Source organism: Mesoplodon densirostris, chromosome 4 (assembly GCF_025265405.1).
Source record: "Mesoplodon densirostris isolate mMesDen1 chromosome 4, mMesDen1 primary haplotype, whole genome shotgun sequence".
Classification (NCBI taxonomy): Eukaryota; Metazoa; Chordata; class Mammalia; order Artiodactyla; family Ziphiidae; genus Mesoplodon; species Mesoplodon densirostris.
Genome location: NC_082664.1, coordinates 78,178,329 through 78,190,728, shown reverse-complemented (window position 1 = coordinate 78,190,728; position 12,400 = coordinate 78,178,329). Strand labels below are relative to the sequence as shown.

Here is a 12,400-nt window from a genome sequence, read left to right as displayed (position 1 = left end):
AGGGCTTCCTCCTGTCCTTGGCCCATGCTTTCAGGGGAACAAAAGGCAAAAGACTGAAACCAGTGACTTCCAGGATGATGCTGTGCCATGGTTCTCTGTAGCATTTCTGGGTAGTATTATGAATCATAAGTTTCAAATTACCTTAACTTGGACTTCTAGTCACAAGGTTCATGTAGAGCAGGTAGTCTAGAAGGTATATTTAGAACCCTGCATGAGGCATGTGAGAAAAGATAGAAGCATGACCTATGATTAAAACTTATCAGCTGGGCTTCCCTGGTGGCGCAGTGGTTGAGAATCTGCCTGCTAATGAAGGGGACACGGGTTCGAGCCCTGGTCTGGGAAGATCCCACATGCCGCGGAGCAACTGGGCCCGTGAGCCACAACTACTGAGCCTGCACGTCTGGAGCCTGTGCTCCGCAACAAGAGAGGCCACGATAGTGAGAGGCCCACGCACCGCGATGAAGAGTGGCCCCCGCTTGCCACAACTAGAGAAAGCCCTCGCACAGAAACGAAGACCCAACACAGCAACAATAAATAAATTAATTAATAAACTCCTACCCTCAACATCTTCTTTAAAAAAAAAAAAAAACTTATCAGCTGATGGCATTCCTTATGTCTTTATCCTCAGGCTGAGAGAGAATATGAGGCATTGGTAGAAATAAGATAAAGTCCTTCAGGTGATTTCTCCACATAAAATCTGAAATCAGGGCAAAGTAAGAATAAAACTGAGTACCCCTCAACTCCCTAAATCCAGAAAACTCTAGACCAGAGTGCAGTGATATGTCTCTGAGAGAACCCTACCAACCCAGGATAAAATCCTGTAATAGCTCTGGCTTATCATACACAAGTCCTTGACTTCTTGGACACCGAAGACCCTTAACCCTTAGAAAGAAAGGGCCTTAGGGAACTTCCTCTCCCATAAAATAGACTTATAGGAAAATAAGAGGGTCACAGTTTACTTAAGAGGGTCACAGTCCACAGCAAGTCCATGTGTAGGCACTGTTCCACCTTTCAACTCATTTTATCTTTATGAACTTCAATTTGAGAGAGATACCCTTTTGTGATCTCCTCCAAGAATGCAAATTACTATACTGACTAATGCTTCCAAGTCAAGTGGCTGCCGCTGCCCTATCAGAGGCTGTGAAAGCCAGAAGACACGTTCTGCTCTCAGAGCCCTGGCTTCTCACCTCTCACCTGGGCAGTTGGCTCTGAGTAGCTGGGGCTGTTTCTGTGACAGGAACCTAGTGTTGTCCTGGTTCTATCCCAGTTCTTTCCAAATACCCTGAACCAGGGCCCAAGTGACTCATTCTTCTTTCTCTTCCTCTTCCTTGAACAAGTGAGAGGTCTTCAGATTTCTGTTCAAACTAAGCGCTGGTCAACATCACTTTCATTCCTCCTCCTGGTAGGAGTCATACCTTATGGTCCTGGGGCCAGAAAATGACACAAGAATTCTAAAGCATAATTTCAAAGAATACTAAAGATCTGGTTCACTTTCTTGCAGTTCTAGTAAGGATTAATGTTAAATCAGAAAAGAAACATGAGAACATTCATATTCTTCCCTCTTGGTCCAAATCCACATAAGATCACAGGCAGGACTGCATGTGAGATTTTCCGACCTTTTATTTATGTAATTGTATCAAGAACGTAGCCACTGGTGTCTTCAGGCTTTGCATCTCTAGCACAAGCGGTCTCTTTGCCCTGAGCAGTGATCTTCATTCCCAGGACAGAAAGTATACATTGCCCTGCGTGTCTCCCACTGCGAGCTGCAGGGCAGAGTTAGGACCCAGCCAAGGTTCCAGGCAGCTCACTGCCCCTTCACATCGGAACAGGCCCAGCTACAATGGGAACAAAAACGGGAGATGTGGGCTACAAGCCTAGGGCCTCCTTACTTATTTGTCTCACACCAATGACTTCTGTGTAGAAACAGGTTAGTTGCACATTACTGCAAGAAGGACAGAAGAAAACAATCTTGATCTTTTGCCCTTTCTTACCCCAAGTTTGCTCTATGACATCCCTTTAGCCCTCCTTACACACACACACACACACACACACACACACACATACACACACTTACGAGCTGCATACTGGGTCTCTCCCACAGTTTAACATCTCTGTCCTTTGAAGCTGTCACCAGCAACTCAGGCAGCACGTGGAGGGCTGTGACAGAGCCCGTGTGAATCTTAGGGAGGGAGGGGAAGAGGTGTGGTGAGTTCTCAGTGGACCCTCCTCAGACAAGGAAGCAGCGAAGTCTGCTGGGTCAGACCTAGAGCCTCCTCCCCAACGTCTGTGACCTTTCCCTCAAACTCACCTTTCTACGCTGCCGTGTCTTTAGCTGTGGGACTGCTGGACAGGTATACGTGTCAGCACAGACACATGCGTCTGTCTCTGGAGTTCGGGTTTCAGGCATTTCTACTTTTTCCTGCCAGATATTATCTGTGGTCCATTCTCCTTCAACGTTGCATCTAGCTAGGCTCCACAGCGTCCCATCAGAGCTGGCACACAAAAATGAGGACTCTGCCATTTCAAGGGAAGAGTTTGAGCCAGGTCTTAGACTTCGAAGGATCCACCATCCTCCCCTAGGCCACCTCTGGATTCCTTGGGCCCTCCCGTCACCACTCACCAGATTCAGGTTTGGCCTGAGTTACCGATATGAGGGTCTTATTAGGATTCTCTAAGCTCAGATCAAATTCTGGGCACTCTTCAAACTCTCCTAATTCCTTTTGGCTCTGTGAAAGGATAGATCATTTTGATTAGCCTACTTGTATCACTTACTGCTGCCCAGACAAAGCAACTCTTTTCTGCTCTGGGCTGGTCAAGATTTTTTTAAAGCGTATCCTAGATACAGTAAAGTACTGATACACAAATTTTAAATGGACATCTTGATAAAATTTTACACGTGTATACATCCATGTAATCCCTGCCCAGATCAAGATGTAGAACATTTCCATCACCCTGGAAAGTTGCCTTCATGCCCCTTCCCAGTCAATACGAGAGTATCACCACCCCCAGAGCTAACAATACTCTGACTTCTGTCACTATAAATTAGTTTTGCTTGTTCTTGAACTTCATCTAGGTGAAATCATGTAATATGTACTCTTTTGTGTCTGGCTTCTTTCGCCCAACATAATGTCTATGATATATATCTGTACTGTTCCAGACACTGCTAATACTCACAGTGGTAAGGCAAGACAGACATGAAGAAAATGCAATTAAAACAACTAGGTTTATGGTTTCCCACGATTCTTTTAAACACTAGAATCCTTTTTAGTATCAATGAAATCTTATAGGCAAACCCAATATAAAATGCTCTTAAGTAGAGCTACAGTTGAAGGAAGAGAATGGGATTTGGAACCAACTGCTTTTCCCTTCCTTCCTCTTATCCTCCATCATGGCCCCAAGGCTTTAAAACATTGGTCCTGGACAAATGTTTGTTTTAACACATACCCAGACAGAACTTACTGAGAAAGAAAGAACTCTAAGGTTCATTGACTGCAGGACAAACACACCATAGTCCTGGTGGGTGGACAACATTATAGGATCTTCTGAATAGCTTCTCCTGGTTTATAAGAAAGAAAGAGGCTAAGCCCAGGGACACCTCTCCGTAAGACCCCAATGTTTGTTCTAGTTAGACCTAAACTCAGGGTAGCCACTAACCCACTTTTCCTCTTTCTCCAGCCCAAGAGAAAACATTTTGGATCTTACCAGATCACAGAGGGCTCATCACCTGGCTTCATGTGCAGTAATTGCAAATCTGCTTTGGCCAAGATGAGGGAGTGACCGTCAGGGGCCAGACTTACACCTGTCAGGAACCCTAAGTCCTCCTGCAGAACTCGGTTCAGGTGAAGACTATAGCACAAAAAAGGATACATGGACAGAGAAAGATTCTACTTTAGTCCACCTCTCTCAGTTCCCCAAGAATTCCTCAGGAGTAAAGTATAAAACAAAATATATCACCGTCTCTACAAATTGTGTTCCTCTTTCTGTTTTTGTTATATTAGTATTCATCATACCATCATCACCTTATCTGCTCAAACCAGGAATCTCTAACATTCCTGTCCTTTCCTTCCCTCCTGACCTCCAATTGATTGATAATCACTGTGGACTCCAATGGCAACACATGCCTAAATCTTTCTCTCTCCTTTTCATCCCCACTGCCCAGGTCAGGGCTCACGTTCTGTCTTCCCTGGACTAGAGCATCAGCTGTAAATGTGGTCGCCCTACGTTTAGTATCTCTCTACTACTAACCATCCTCCGTGTGGCCACTAGAGTTCTCTTTCTAAAATTCAGATAATTATTCTGCTCAAAATTCTTAGCACTGTGCCCTCTAGAGCCTGGCCCCGGTTTATTTTTTCAACCCAATTCCCCACCACCACTCGCACCAAGAACCCAAAGACTGAGCTATACTCAGAACACACCACACACTCTCATGCCTCCATGCCTTTTGTTAATGCTACCTCCTCTTCCTAAAACACCATTCCCTTCCCTTACTGATTCAGAAAACTCCTACTCATCCTCTAAGCCCAATCTCAAATAGCAACTCTTCTGTAAACAGTAAATTTCTTAAATTCTGCAGCCCCAGGAGTTTTATATACATGTATATAAAATATATATATATATATCTTTATTATGGCAGTAATCACTCTGCATATTGTTGGCAGTTTACTTATCTGCACATTCCTGTACTGTGAGCTCCCTTAGTTAAAAATTAATTTCAATCTGGTTCACACTGCCTGGCCCAGAGCTTAGCATAAAGTAGGCACTTGATAATTATTACTTCAATTGACATGATGAGCAGAAAACAATTTCCCAGTGACTTTTTCCTGCTTACTAACATCCTACTGACCTAGTTCAGAAGTAGAAGGGAGTGATTTGAGCAAACTCCCAGATGTAACTGTATTCATTAACCCAGCCGCCTCATTTCACCTGAAATTTCTGGGTGCTGAACCCTTCTGCAGTTCCACTTGCCACTCACTGACTTTTTCATCAGCACTGACAACAATCAAGGTGTGTGTTGAGCACCAGATCAGAGCACTGATGCGGCCTGGAGCCTGGTGAATACAAGTTTATTTCAGTATTTCTGAGGGACCAGGATTAAGCTTCTTCCCCATCCCAGGCGTCTACACAACCTCTAACCCCGGCACATACAATCAGATACATAGCCAGGGCAGAATTCACATAAACAAAGAACTGAAGTTGACCCGATTCACCTGTGCTGTGGCCACAGCCTTAGCTTCCTGCCACAAGGTGAGTTCCCCAGCTTGATTCCCAGACACTGCTATAGAACCGTCTGGGGCCCAGGCCACAGCAGTGATGGCTGCATGACTCCTGGGTATATATGTGTCATCTGGAGAAGAAAGGAAGTGATTCATTAGGAGCTGAACCACTGTTGGGATACAAGAGGAGATAGCAGGCTACCCTTGACCTTCTTGGTCCAACAGACACACCCCCCTTCCACACCTTGAGTCTCTCCACACCTCACTCACCTGCTTCTTCAGGTACCTGCCAGAGCTGTATGGAACCATCCTCTGAGGCGGCCAGCAGGAGGCCTGAGGTTTCTGAAACAGCAGCTGCACTGACTGGTCCACTGTGTCCCAGGAGGGTGTGTGTATGAAACACCTAGGAGGAAAGGATGGAGGTGGAACAGTGGGGAGGTGGCACAAAGGATGCTGTCCCATCATACCCTCTCCACTGCCCCCACCCAAGGCCCTTCAGGGAACTCACCAAGAGTGGATGCCACAACCGTGTGGCCCCATCCAATCCCACAGTAACCACCAGAAGCTCTGACCCCAGCTGGCCAGCTGATCAGACACAGAAACTGAGTCAGGAGAAGGGGAGAAGGGAACAGGCAGCGGGGACAGGAAGGTGGCTGACATTTCATTACCTGCACTGGGCTCCAGGGCAGCTGCACAGTGGCTGATGGGTCCTGAGTGAGCAGGGATGCTGGTCATCTCCACACCCTGATGGTCCCACACTTTCAAGGTCCCATCTCGGCCCACAGACACCACGTGCCCCTCCTGCCCCAGAACACAGGGTCAGAGAAGAGTCACACTGAGTGGGACATGGGAATTACGACTCCCGCCACAGAGGTGTGGGCTCAGCATTAAGGGCCTAGAAGATGTCAAAGAATGAGGACACCCTGGAGAGTGGGGCTGGTAGGCTCAGGATTACCATCATGCCACGAGGTTATGATACTGAGATACTGTGTTTCCATGCTCTCCCTCCCCTCACACCAACCCTCAGCCTCAATACCCTAATCCTGCTCTAATTCAGGCCCAAGCATCTCACTCTTTTTTGTGTGTGTGTGGTACGCGGGGCTCTCACTGTTGTGGCCTCTCCCGTTTCAGAGCACAGGCTCCGTAAGCGCAGGCTCAGCGGCCATGGCTCACGGGCCCAGCCTCTCCACGGCATGTGGGACCTTCCCGGACCGGGGCACGAACCCGCATCCCCTGCATCGGCAGGCAGACTCTCAACCACTGTGCCACCAGGGAAGCCCAAGCATCTCACTCTTTATACTCCTTTTGCCTTTGGGATTAGATACGCAATGCATCCAGTCTCCCAAAGCCCCCTTAACCTTCCCAGGGACCCCCAGTGAGCTCTCCACTGCCTTCTCACCACGGCCAGCACGGCGCTCACGGCACTCTGGTGACCCAGGAACTGACCAAGCTGCTGTCTCGACTCTGGGTCCCACAACCCTACAGAGCCATCACTGGAGCAGGAGACCTGCAGAGTCAGAGGGCAGAGGAGTGGAATAATCAGCATCCCTCCAGCATTTCTCTATACTTATAACGTAGGGGGACGGCTGTAAGCCTTGTGATTAACAGCAAGGGCTGTCCTGGGTTCAAATCCTAGTTCCACCATTCATTGCTTGGTGACCTGGGGCAGGTTCATCTCTCCGGGCCTCAGGCTTCTCACCTGCTCAACCAGGATAATGACAGTGTACCTACTGATATGGGGCTGAAGCATCTACGTAAAGGACTTAGCAGGATGCCTGGTACATAGTGAGCATTGAATAAATAGTAGCTATTGTCCTTGTTATTAACATAATGTCAGTCAACAACAACTTTCTCTCACCCCGACAAAGGTGAGACGTCTGCAACGCCCAGGAGATATCTGGCTGCCTGGAAGTCAGGGGTAGGACAGACAATGACAAGTGTGTTCAATTGCTACTCATTTCTTTTTGAGAACAACAGGGACTCCGTGTTGGAAAACTAGGCTTTACCGACGCTGAGTGCATAATTTGAGACCCATTTTTCACTTAGGACCAGAGAAATCATAGTACTACCTTTACCTGCAGGGACAGGGCATCCTAAGCCCTTGGGGAGACAGTTCTGTGTTCTTGTTAAGAGCATGGGCTTTCTTATCATAAAGTTTACTGGCTCAGCTTCTTCACTTACATGACCTTGGAAATGGTCTTTAATCTAGCTGAGCTCAATATCCTTGTCTATGAAATAGAGAGAATAGTAGTAGCTTCTTTACGGGGTGTTGTAAAGACTAAATGAGGCCATATATGCGAAGGGCTTAGTCCAACGTCTGGCACATACTAAGTGCTCAATAAATGTGAGCTATTATATTGGGTGTTAGAAAATCATATACTATATTATAAATGGGCATTTGGAACAGGATGAGGTGGGATGTGTTGTCCTCCCCCAGGAACCCTGATGAGCTGTGTGCCACCCCCCCACCCCTTCACTCACCAGGAGGTTGTCTTTGGTCCAGGCACAGCCAGTGACCCAGTCTCGGTGACAGGCAGAGAAGGAGCAAATCAGAACAGGGGCTTTGGGTGTCCTCACATCCCAGCAGAGCAGACTCTGGACAGGCCCCAAGAGAGGAAGCCATCAGGACCACAGGACAGAGGTAGGAACACCAGGGCCATCTCAGGCAAAAAGTTTCAAGGAAAGAGGGAATATCAAAGGAGGACGGGTGGACAGATCCCGAGCAAAGCAAAAAGCTGGAGGAAGCAGTGGGAAGTGAGCTGCTCAGGAATCCAGGACCAGAGGGCTGGGGGCCCACAGGGAGGAGGGCCCTGCAGCTCACCCGATCCCTGCCCCCGGTGGCCAGGCTGCATCCATCAGTGCTGAAGCTACAGCAGCTTACGGGGCCCTCGTGTCCCCGGAGCTCAGTGCCACAGGGAAAGTCTTCTATCTTCTGTGGCAGTGCCAGCGACTGCCTTGGCCACAGACGCACTGTGAAGTCCTCTGCATTAGAAATGGGGAGAGAGGAAGATTTTCTGAAAGAGGAAGTGACACAGGCCTGGGAGGCCAAAGACAAAGGCAATCATGGGGGCTGAAGGTGATGTCTGAGGGCACAGCTCCAAGGGAGGGACGCCGTGAGTCCCACCCAGGCCCTGGACAAGGATCAGTCACCATGTGAGGGCACAGGACAGGAATGCCAGGCACTCCCAGCTCTGGCTCTGCGGCCGACCCCTTCTAACTCCCGACTGCACCTCCACACCCTCCTCTCCTAAAGTGCACAGCGTCACTTTGAACGAGCCTCTTACCTAGACAGGACTAAGGCCACTTTCACCTTAACGTCTCTCTCTTCTCCTAAGGGAAACCCATCCCTTTTACACAGCAAAATCCCTCACTAGGCAGAAACTCAAAGGGTGACAGGAATTACAAAGAGATCCCAGAATCAGGGTTAGGGAACAAGAAGAAACAGTCTAGACTGATTATGCAAGATAAACGCATTGAAAAGCACTTTGCAAGTTGTAAAAAAAGGTTATATAGGTGTGTGTATTTTCATGCACACATATACATACACATTGAAGAAAGGTGTTAGCACATTTGAAAGGAACAGTGATTCAGGACCCTGCCCGTTGCCCAGACGTACCTGAGGCAGCAGCCAAGAGTTCCTGGGACGTGGCCAGGGCCAGCACAGGCTTCCGGTGTCTGGACAAGAGCCAGAGGGCCCGAAGGGAGCCTCCCTGGAGCATCCAGCCCTGCAGGGCCCCATCTTCTGCACCACTCACCAACACCTTAGGGCTGAGCCAGGCCAGTGCAGACACTGCCACATCTAGCGCTTGACACTGAGCCCCCTGGGAACCTAGAGAATGAGGGACCACGACAGAGTAAGACGCTTAGAAAGGGGGCCAGAGTTGGGGGAGAGGGGCCCTTTCCAGGCTCAGACACTCCAACCCTTCTCCCTCCAGTACCTGAAGAGATTGTGTAGATCCGAATGCCATCTGCTCGGTACCCAACAGCCACCTGATCACCATCTGGGCTGAGGGCCACGGAGAGGGCAGAAGAGAGAGAGGGGGAACCTAGGCATCCACGGGGACGACCCAGAGACCCGGACCACACCTGAACCTGAGGGCCAAGAAAGGGGCTTAAGGATAACCCACGCCCCATTAAAGTCCTCCTTCCAGAGACTCGTCTCCGAGAGCTACTGTGCACACACCGCACCCCCTCCCTGTAGCACAAGCTCCTCCAGACTCCTCGGCAAAGGCGCCACCCTCCCCCAGATAGTCCCACACCTTTGCAATCCCTCCTCATGGCCCACCGCCAGCCCTCTGTAACCTGACCTTGCCATCCTCTCCAGCCGTCAGTAACTGGCACCCAGCACGCAGGAAAAGGGCAGCAGTAACAAAGCCATGGTGCGCAGGGAAGGCAGCCAGCCGTGTCCCCTCCTGCCAGACCCAGAGCTCCACCATCCCGTCCAGCCGGCCCACAGCTACAGCCCGCCCAGACACACTGAAGGCCAAGGCACGGACTGAGGCTCCTGGGGCCCCCAGTTCCTGCATGGAGAGGTAGAAACTGGAACGTCAGAGCCCTGCTCTCAACCCAAACCAAGAGTGACCCAGGATGCAGGTGTCCGCCATTTCCCACCCTCCACTCCCACCCTCCCGTGCTTCCTTCTCCAGGGCCACCCGGCTCCTCTCACCTTGGTGACTTTGAGCCCATCCACCCGGAAGAAGCTGAAACTGCCAGCCCAGCTGCCAATGGCTACCACCTGCCCCTCTGGGTGGAAAGCGATGCAGTTGAGGGGCTTGGGACAGGTGTGCTGGGAGGCCAGCTGCCCGCGGACTGTGTCCCACAGCTGGAGGAGAGGGAAGGGGAGGAGGACTCAGCGTGCTGAACACAGATGCCTGAGCTGCTCAGTCCCAGAGCTCCAGGGGCCACCTTGTCCAGTCCCCTGCCCTCGGCAGGCCAAGCAGCCAGAGCCTCTGCCGCGCTGAGGAGAGCGATCTCACAGGGCTGACCCCGAGTTCAGGGCCGCTTTCACCACCACAGCCCACTGGTCGTTACCTTCAGGCCTCCCCCCAGGCACACGGTGGCCAGAAGCCGGCCGTCTGGGCTCAGGCAGCAGCCAGTGATCCAGTACTGGTGAGCCTTGATCTGGAGCACCCTACCCCAGGGAGACAAGGTCAGGGGGCCCCCTGGCCACAGACTCCCTCCTCATCCCCCTCCCCCTGGGCTTCCAACAAACAGGGACGGCCCTCACGCTGAGACGTGAGGGGCCCCTTACCGACAACCGTGCTGCAGGTCCCAGAGCTCCAGGAGCCCGTCAAAGCCAGTAAGGAAGAGGGTGATGTCGGAGAGGAACGAACAAGAGGAGACCCCATCACAGCCACTCACCACAGACCTCTCCTCCTGCGACAGTGAGCGGGGAAGCGCACTCAGGACACGCCCCTGACCGGTCCATGTCCAGCCACTCCAAGCCCCAACCAGGAAGGAGGCGATGGCTAGAAGGGCTGGAGCCCTTAGCTCTCTACACTCCCTGCTAAGTCTCAAACTCTGGCCCTCTGGTCCCACAGCAGGAGCCCCTGTGAAAAGTGCAAAGCTTTGGGCCCTACTCCAGACCTAGGCCAAGCTCGAACAGCTTCAAGCGGGAACTCCTGATCCAAGTGAGGTCACATCGCCCCCCTCACTTCGAACCCCATACGTAACCCCGAGTCACAGAAGGTTTGATGCTTCTGAGGCGGGAAAGACGTCACACACACGCCTATGGGGGGAGGGGGTCACTGACACGGGTGGAAGAGGAGCCACAGAGCCCACCTCTCTCGCCTACTGTACTCCCGCCCTCTCTCACACACGCTCTGCTGCCATTATTCTCAGCCACTTACAGGGAACATCCCCCCAGCGTCTTCGCCCGGGTTCCTCACTCAAGCCGGAACGCCTCCCCCTCTCCATCCTACCTCCTCCAGTAACTGCACAACTCACTTAGCTCTTACCTATGCCACGGGGCTACGTTTTGGTTCCTTTTTTACCTTGTATGCCTTGTTTTTCAACAAAACTGACCACCTTGTGGGCAAAGACAATGTCCTAAGCCCTGTGTTCCCTGCAGTGCTTAGTACAGTGCCTTGAAAAGAAGGTATACAGCAAGCATTTGGTGTGGGATTGGTTTTTTGACCAAGCCCTTGTGATCTGATGTGAGGAAAGTAAAGTTGCTGAATCAAACAGGGTGATAACAGGTGGGTTTGGCTTGCCTCGGGCTTCGGGGCAGGACGGGAGGCTCTTCTGAAGGTAAATCCCACCCCACCCTGCATGTCGTACCTGCCAGGTTCTCAGGTCCAACAGGTAAACCGTCCCACTGGCAGTGCCCACAGCTGCTCTTTGCCCATTGGGGGAGAAGGCCACAGCTGTGGGGGGTGAGGAAACTCCCAGGGACAGGCTGGAGCTAGAGGAAGAACAGCAAGAAAGGGAGGAGATGAGGAATGAGGGGAAGGAAGAGGATGGGAATTCGTTTCTGCATTTCTGGGCCTGAACCCCTCTCTCCATGGTGACTGCGGTCTGTTCTTTACTCTCCAGTTTCAGAGAGGGCTGCAGCTTGCTCTCTGGTGGGTTTGCCAGCATCTGGGGTCAAGGGATTTACCTTTGCTGGCCCCTCAGGGTCTGGGGTTTATTAAGCCAACGTAGCATGCGCTGGAGGTGCCGTCGCTGGGAGAGCTGGGGGGCCTGGCGGCAAAGGGGCGAGTACAGAGGCTGGCTGGCTGCCTGTTGGTGCAGGAGCAGTGGGTACTGGCTGAGGACTGAAGCCTGCCGCCTCAGGAAGGTGTGAAATACAGCAACATCAGCCTCAGGAAGCTTCTGTTCCTCGTCAGGGACTGAGGAAGCTATAGAAGAGATGTGAGGTGTCACTGGGGAGCCAGCCTGGGACCCCATTAACCCCAGCACCAAGTCAATCATATGATGTGTCTAAAATGCTAAGTCTCAAAGTGTGGCCCTCTGGTCCCACATCAGGAACATCTGTTAAAAGTACGAAGCGGGCTTCCCTGGTGGTGCAGTGGTTGAGAGTCCGCCTGCCGATGCAGGGGACACGGGTTCATGCCCCGGTCCGGGAAGATCCCACATGCCGTGGAGCGGCTAGGCCCGTGAGCCATGGCCGCTGAGCCTGCTTGTCCGGAGCCTGTGCTCCGCAACGGGAGAGGCCACAACAGTGAGAGGCCTGCGTACCGCAAAAA

At 51.3% G+C, this 12,400-nt stretch overlaps 1 protein-coding gene across 2 annotated transcripts in view; it reads right to left on the bottom strand.

The window, feature by feature from the left end:
• Nucleotides 1-1,621: 1,621 nt before the first annotated feature.
• The window catches only part of TEP1 (telomerase associated protein 1), a 41,678-nt gene continuing 30,899 nt past the window's right edge, over nucleotides 1,622-12,400 (bottom strand). The window contains exons 34-55 of one of the 2 annotated variants that reach the window (XM_060096536.1): nucleotides 11,812-12,052; nucleotides 11,493-11,616; nucleotides 10,465-10,589; nucleotides 10,245-10,344; nucleotides 9,880-10,035; nucleotides 9,521-9,733; nucleotides 9,152-9,305; nucleotides 8,830-9,042; nucleotides 8,035-8,195; nucleotides 7,695-7,808; nucleotides 6,613-6,720; nucleotides 5,882-6,014; nucleotides 5,722-5,798; nucleotides 5,484-5,616; nucleotides 5,208-5,344; nucleotides 4,924-5,048; nucleotides 3,703-3,846; nucleotides 3,460-3,556; nucleotides 2,621-2,726; nucleotides 2,309-2,514; nucleotides 2,075-2,179; nucleotides 1,622-1,835 (exon numbers count right to left, since the gene is read on the bottom strand). In XM_060096536.1, coding sequence (XP_059952519.1) covers nucleotides 1,713-1,835; nucleotides 2,075-2,179; nucleotides 2,309-2,514; nucleotides 2,621-2,726; nucleotides 3,460-3,556; nucleotides 3,703-3,846; nucleotides 4,924-5,048; nucleotides 5,208-5,344; nucleotides 5,484-5,616; nucleotides 5,722-5,798; nucleotides 5,882-6,014; nucleotides 6,613-6,720; nucleotides 7,695-7,808; nucleotides 8,035-8,195; nucleotides 8,830-9,042; nucleotides 9,152-9,305; nucleotides 9,521-9,733; nucleotides 9,880-10,035; nucleotides 10,245-10,344; nucleotides 10,465-10,589; nucleotides 11,493-11,616; nucleotides 11,812-12,052 — 3,095 coding nt within the window. In that variant the 3' untranslated portion in view covers nucleotides 1,622-1,712. Of the gene's footprint in view, nucleotides 1,836-2,074; nucleotides 2,180-2,308; nucleotides 2,515-2,620; nucleotides 2,727-3,459; nucleotides 3,557-3,702; nucleotides 3,847-4,923; nucleotides 5,049-5,207; nucleotides 5,345-5,483; nucleotides 5,617-5,721; nucleotides 5,799-5,881; nucleotides 6,015-6,612; nucleotides 6,721-7,694; nucleotides 7,809-8,034; nucleotides 8,196-8,829; nucleotides 9,043-9,151; nucleotides 9,306-9,520; nucleotides 9,734-9,879; nucleotides 10,036-10,244; nucleotides 10,345-10,464; nucleotides 10,590-11,492; nucleotides 11,617-11,811; nucleotides 12,053-12,400 lie in introns of those variants that run through there. The other variant, XM_060096537.1, reaches the window with a different exon arrangement.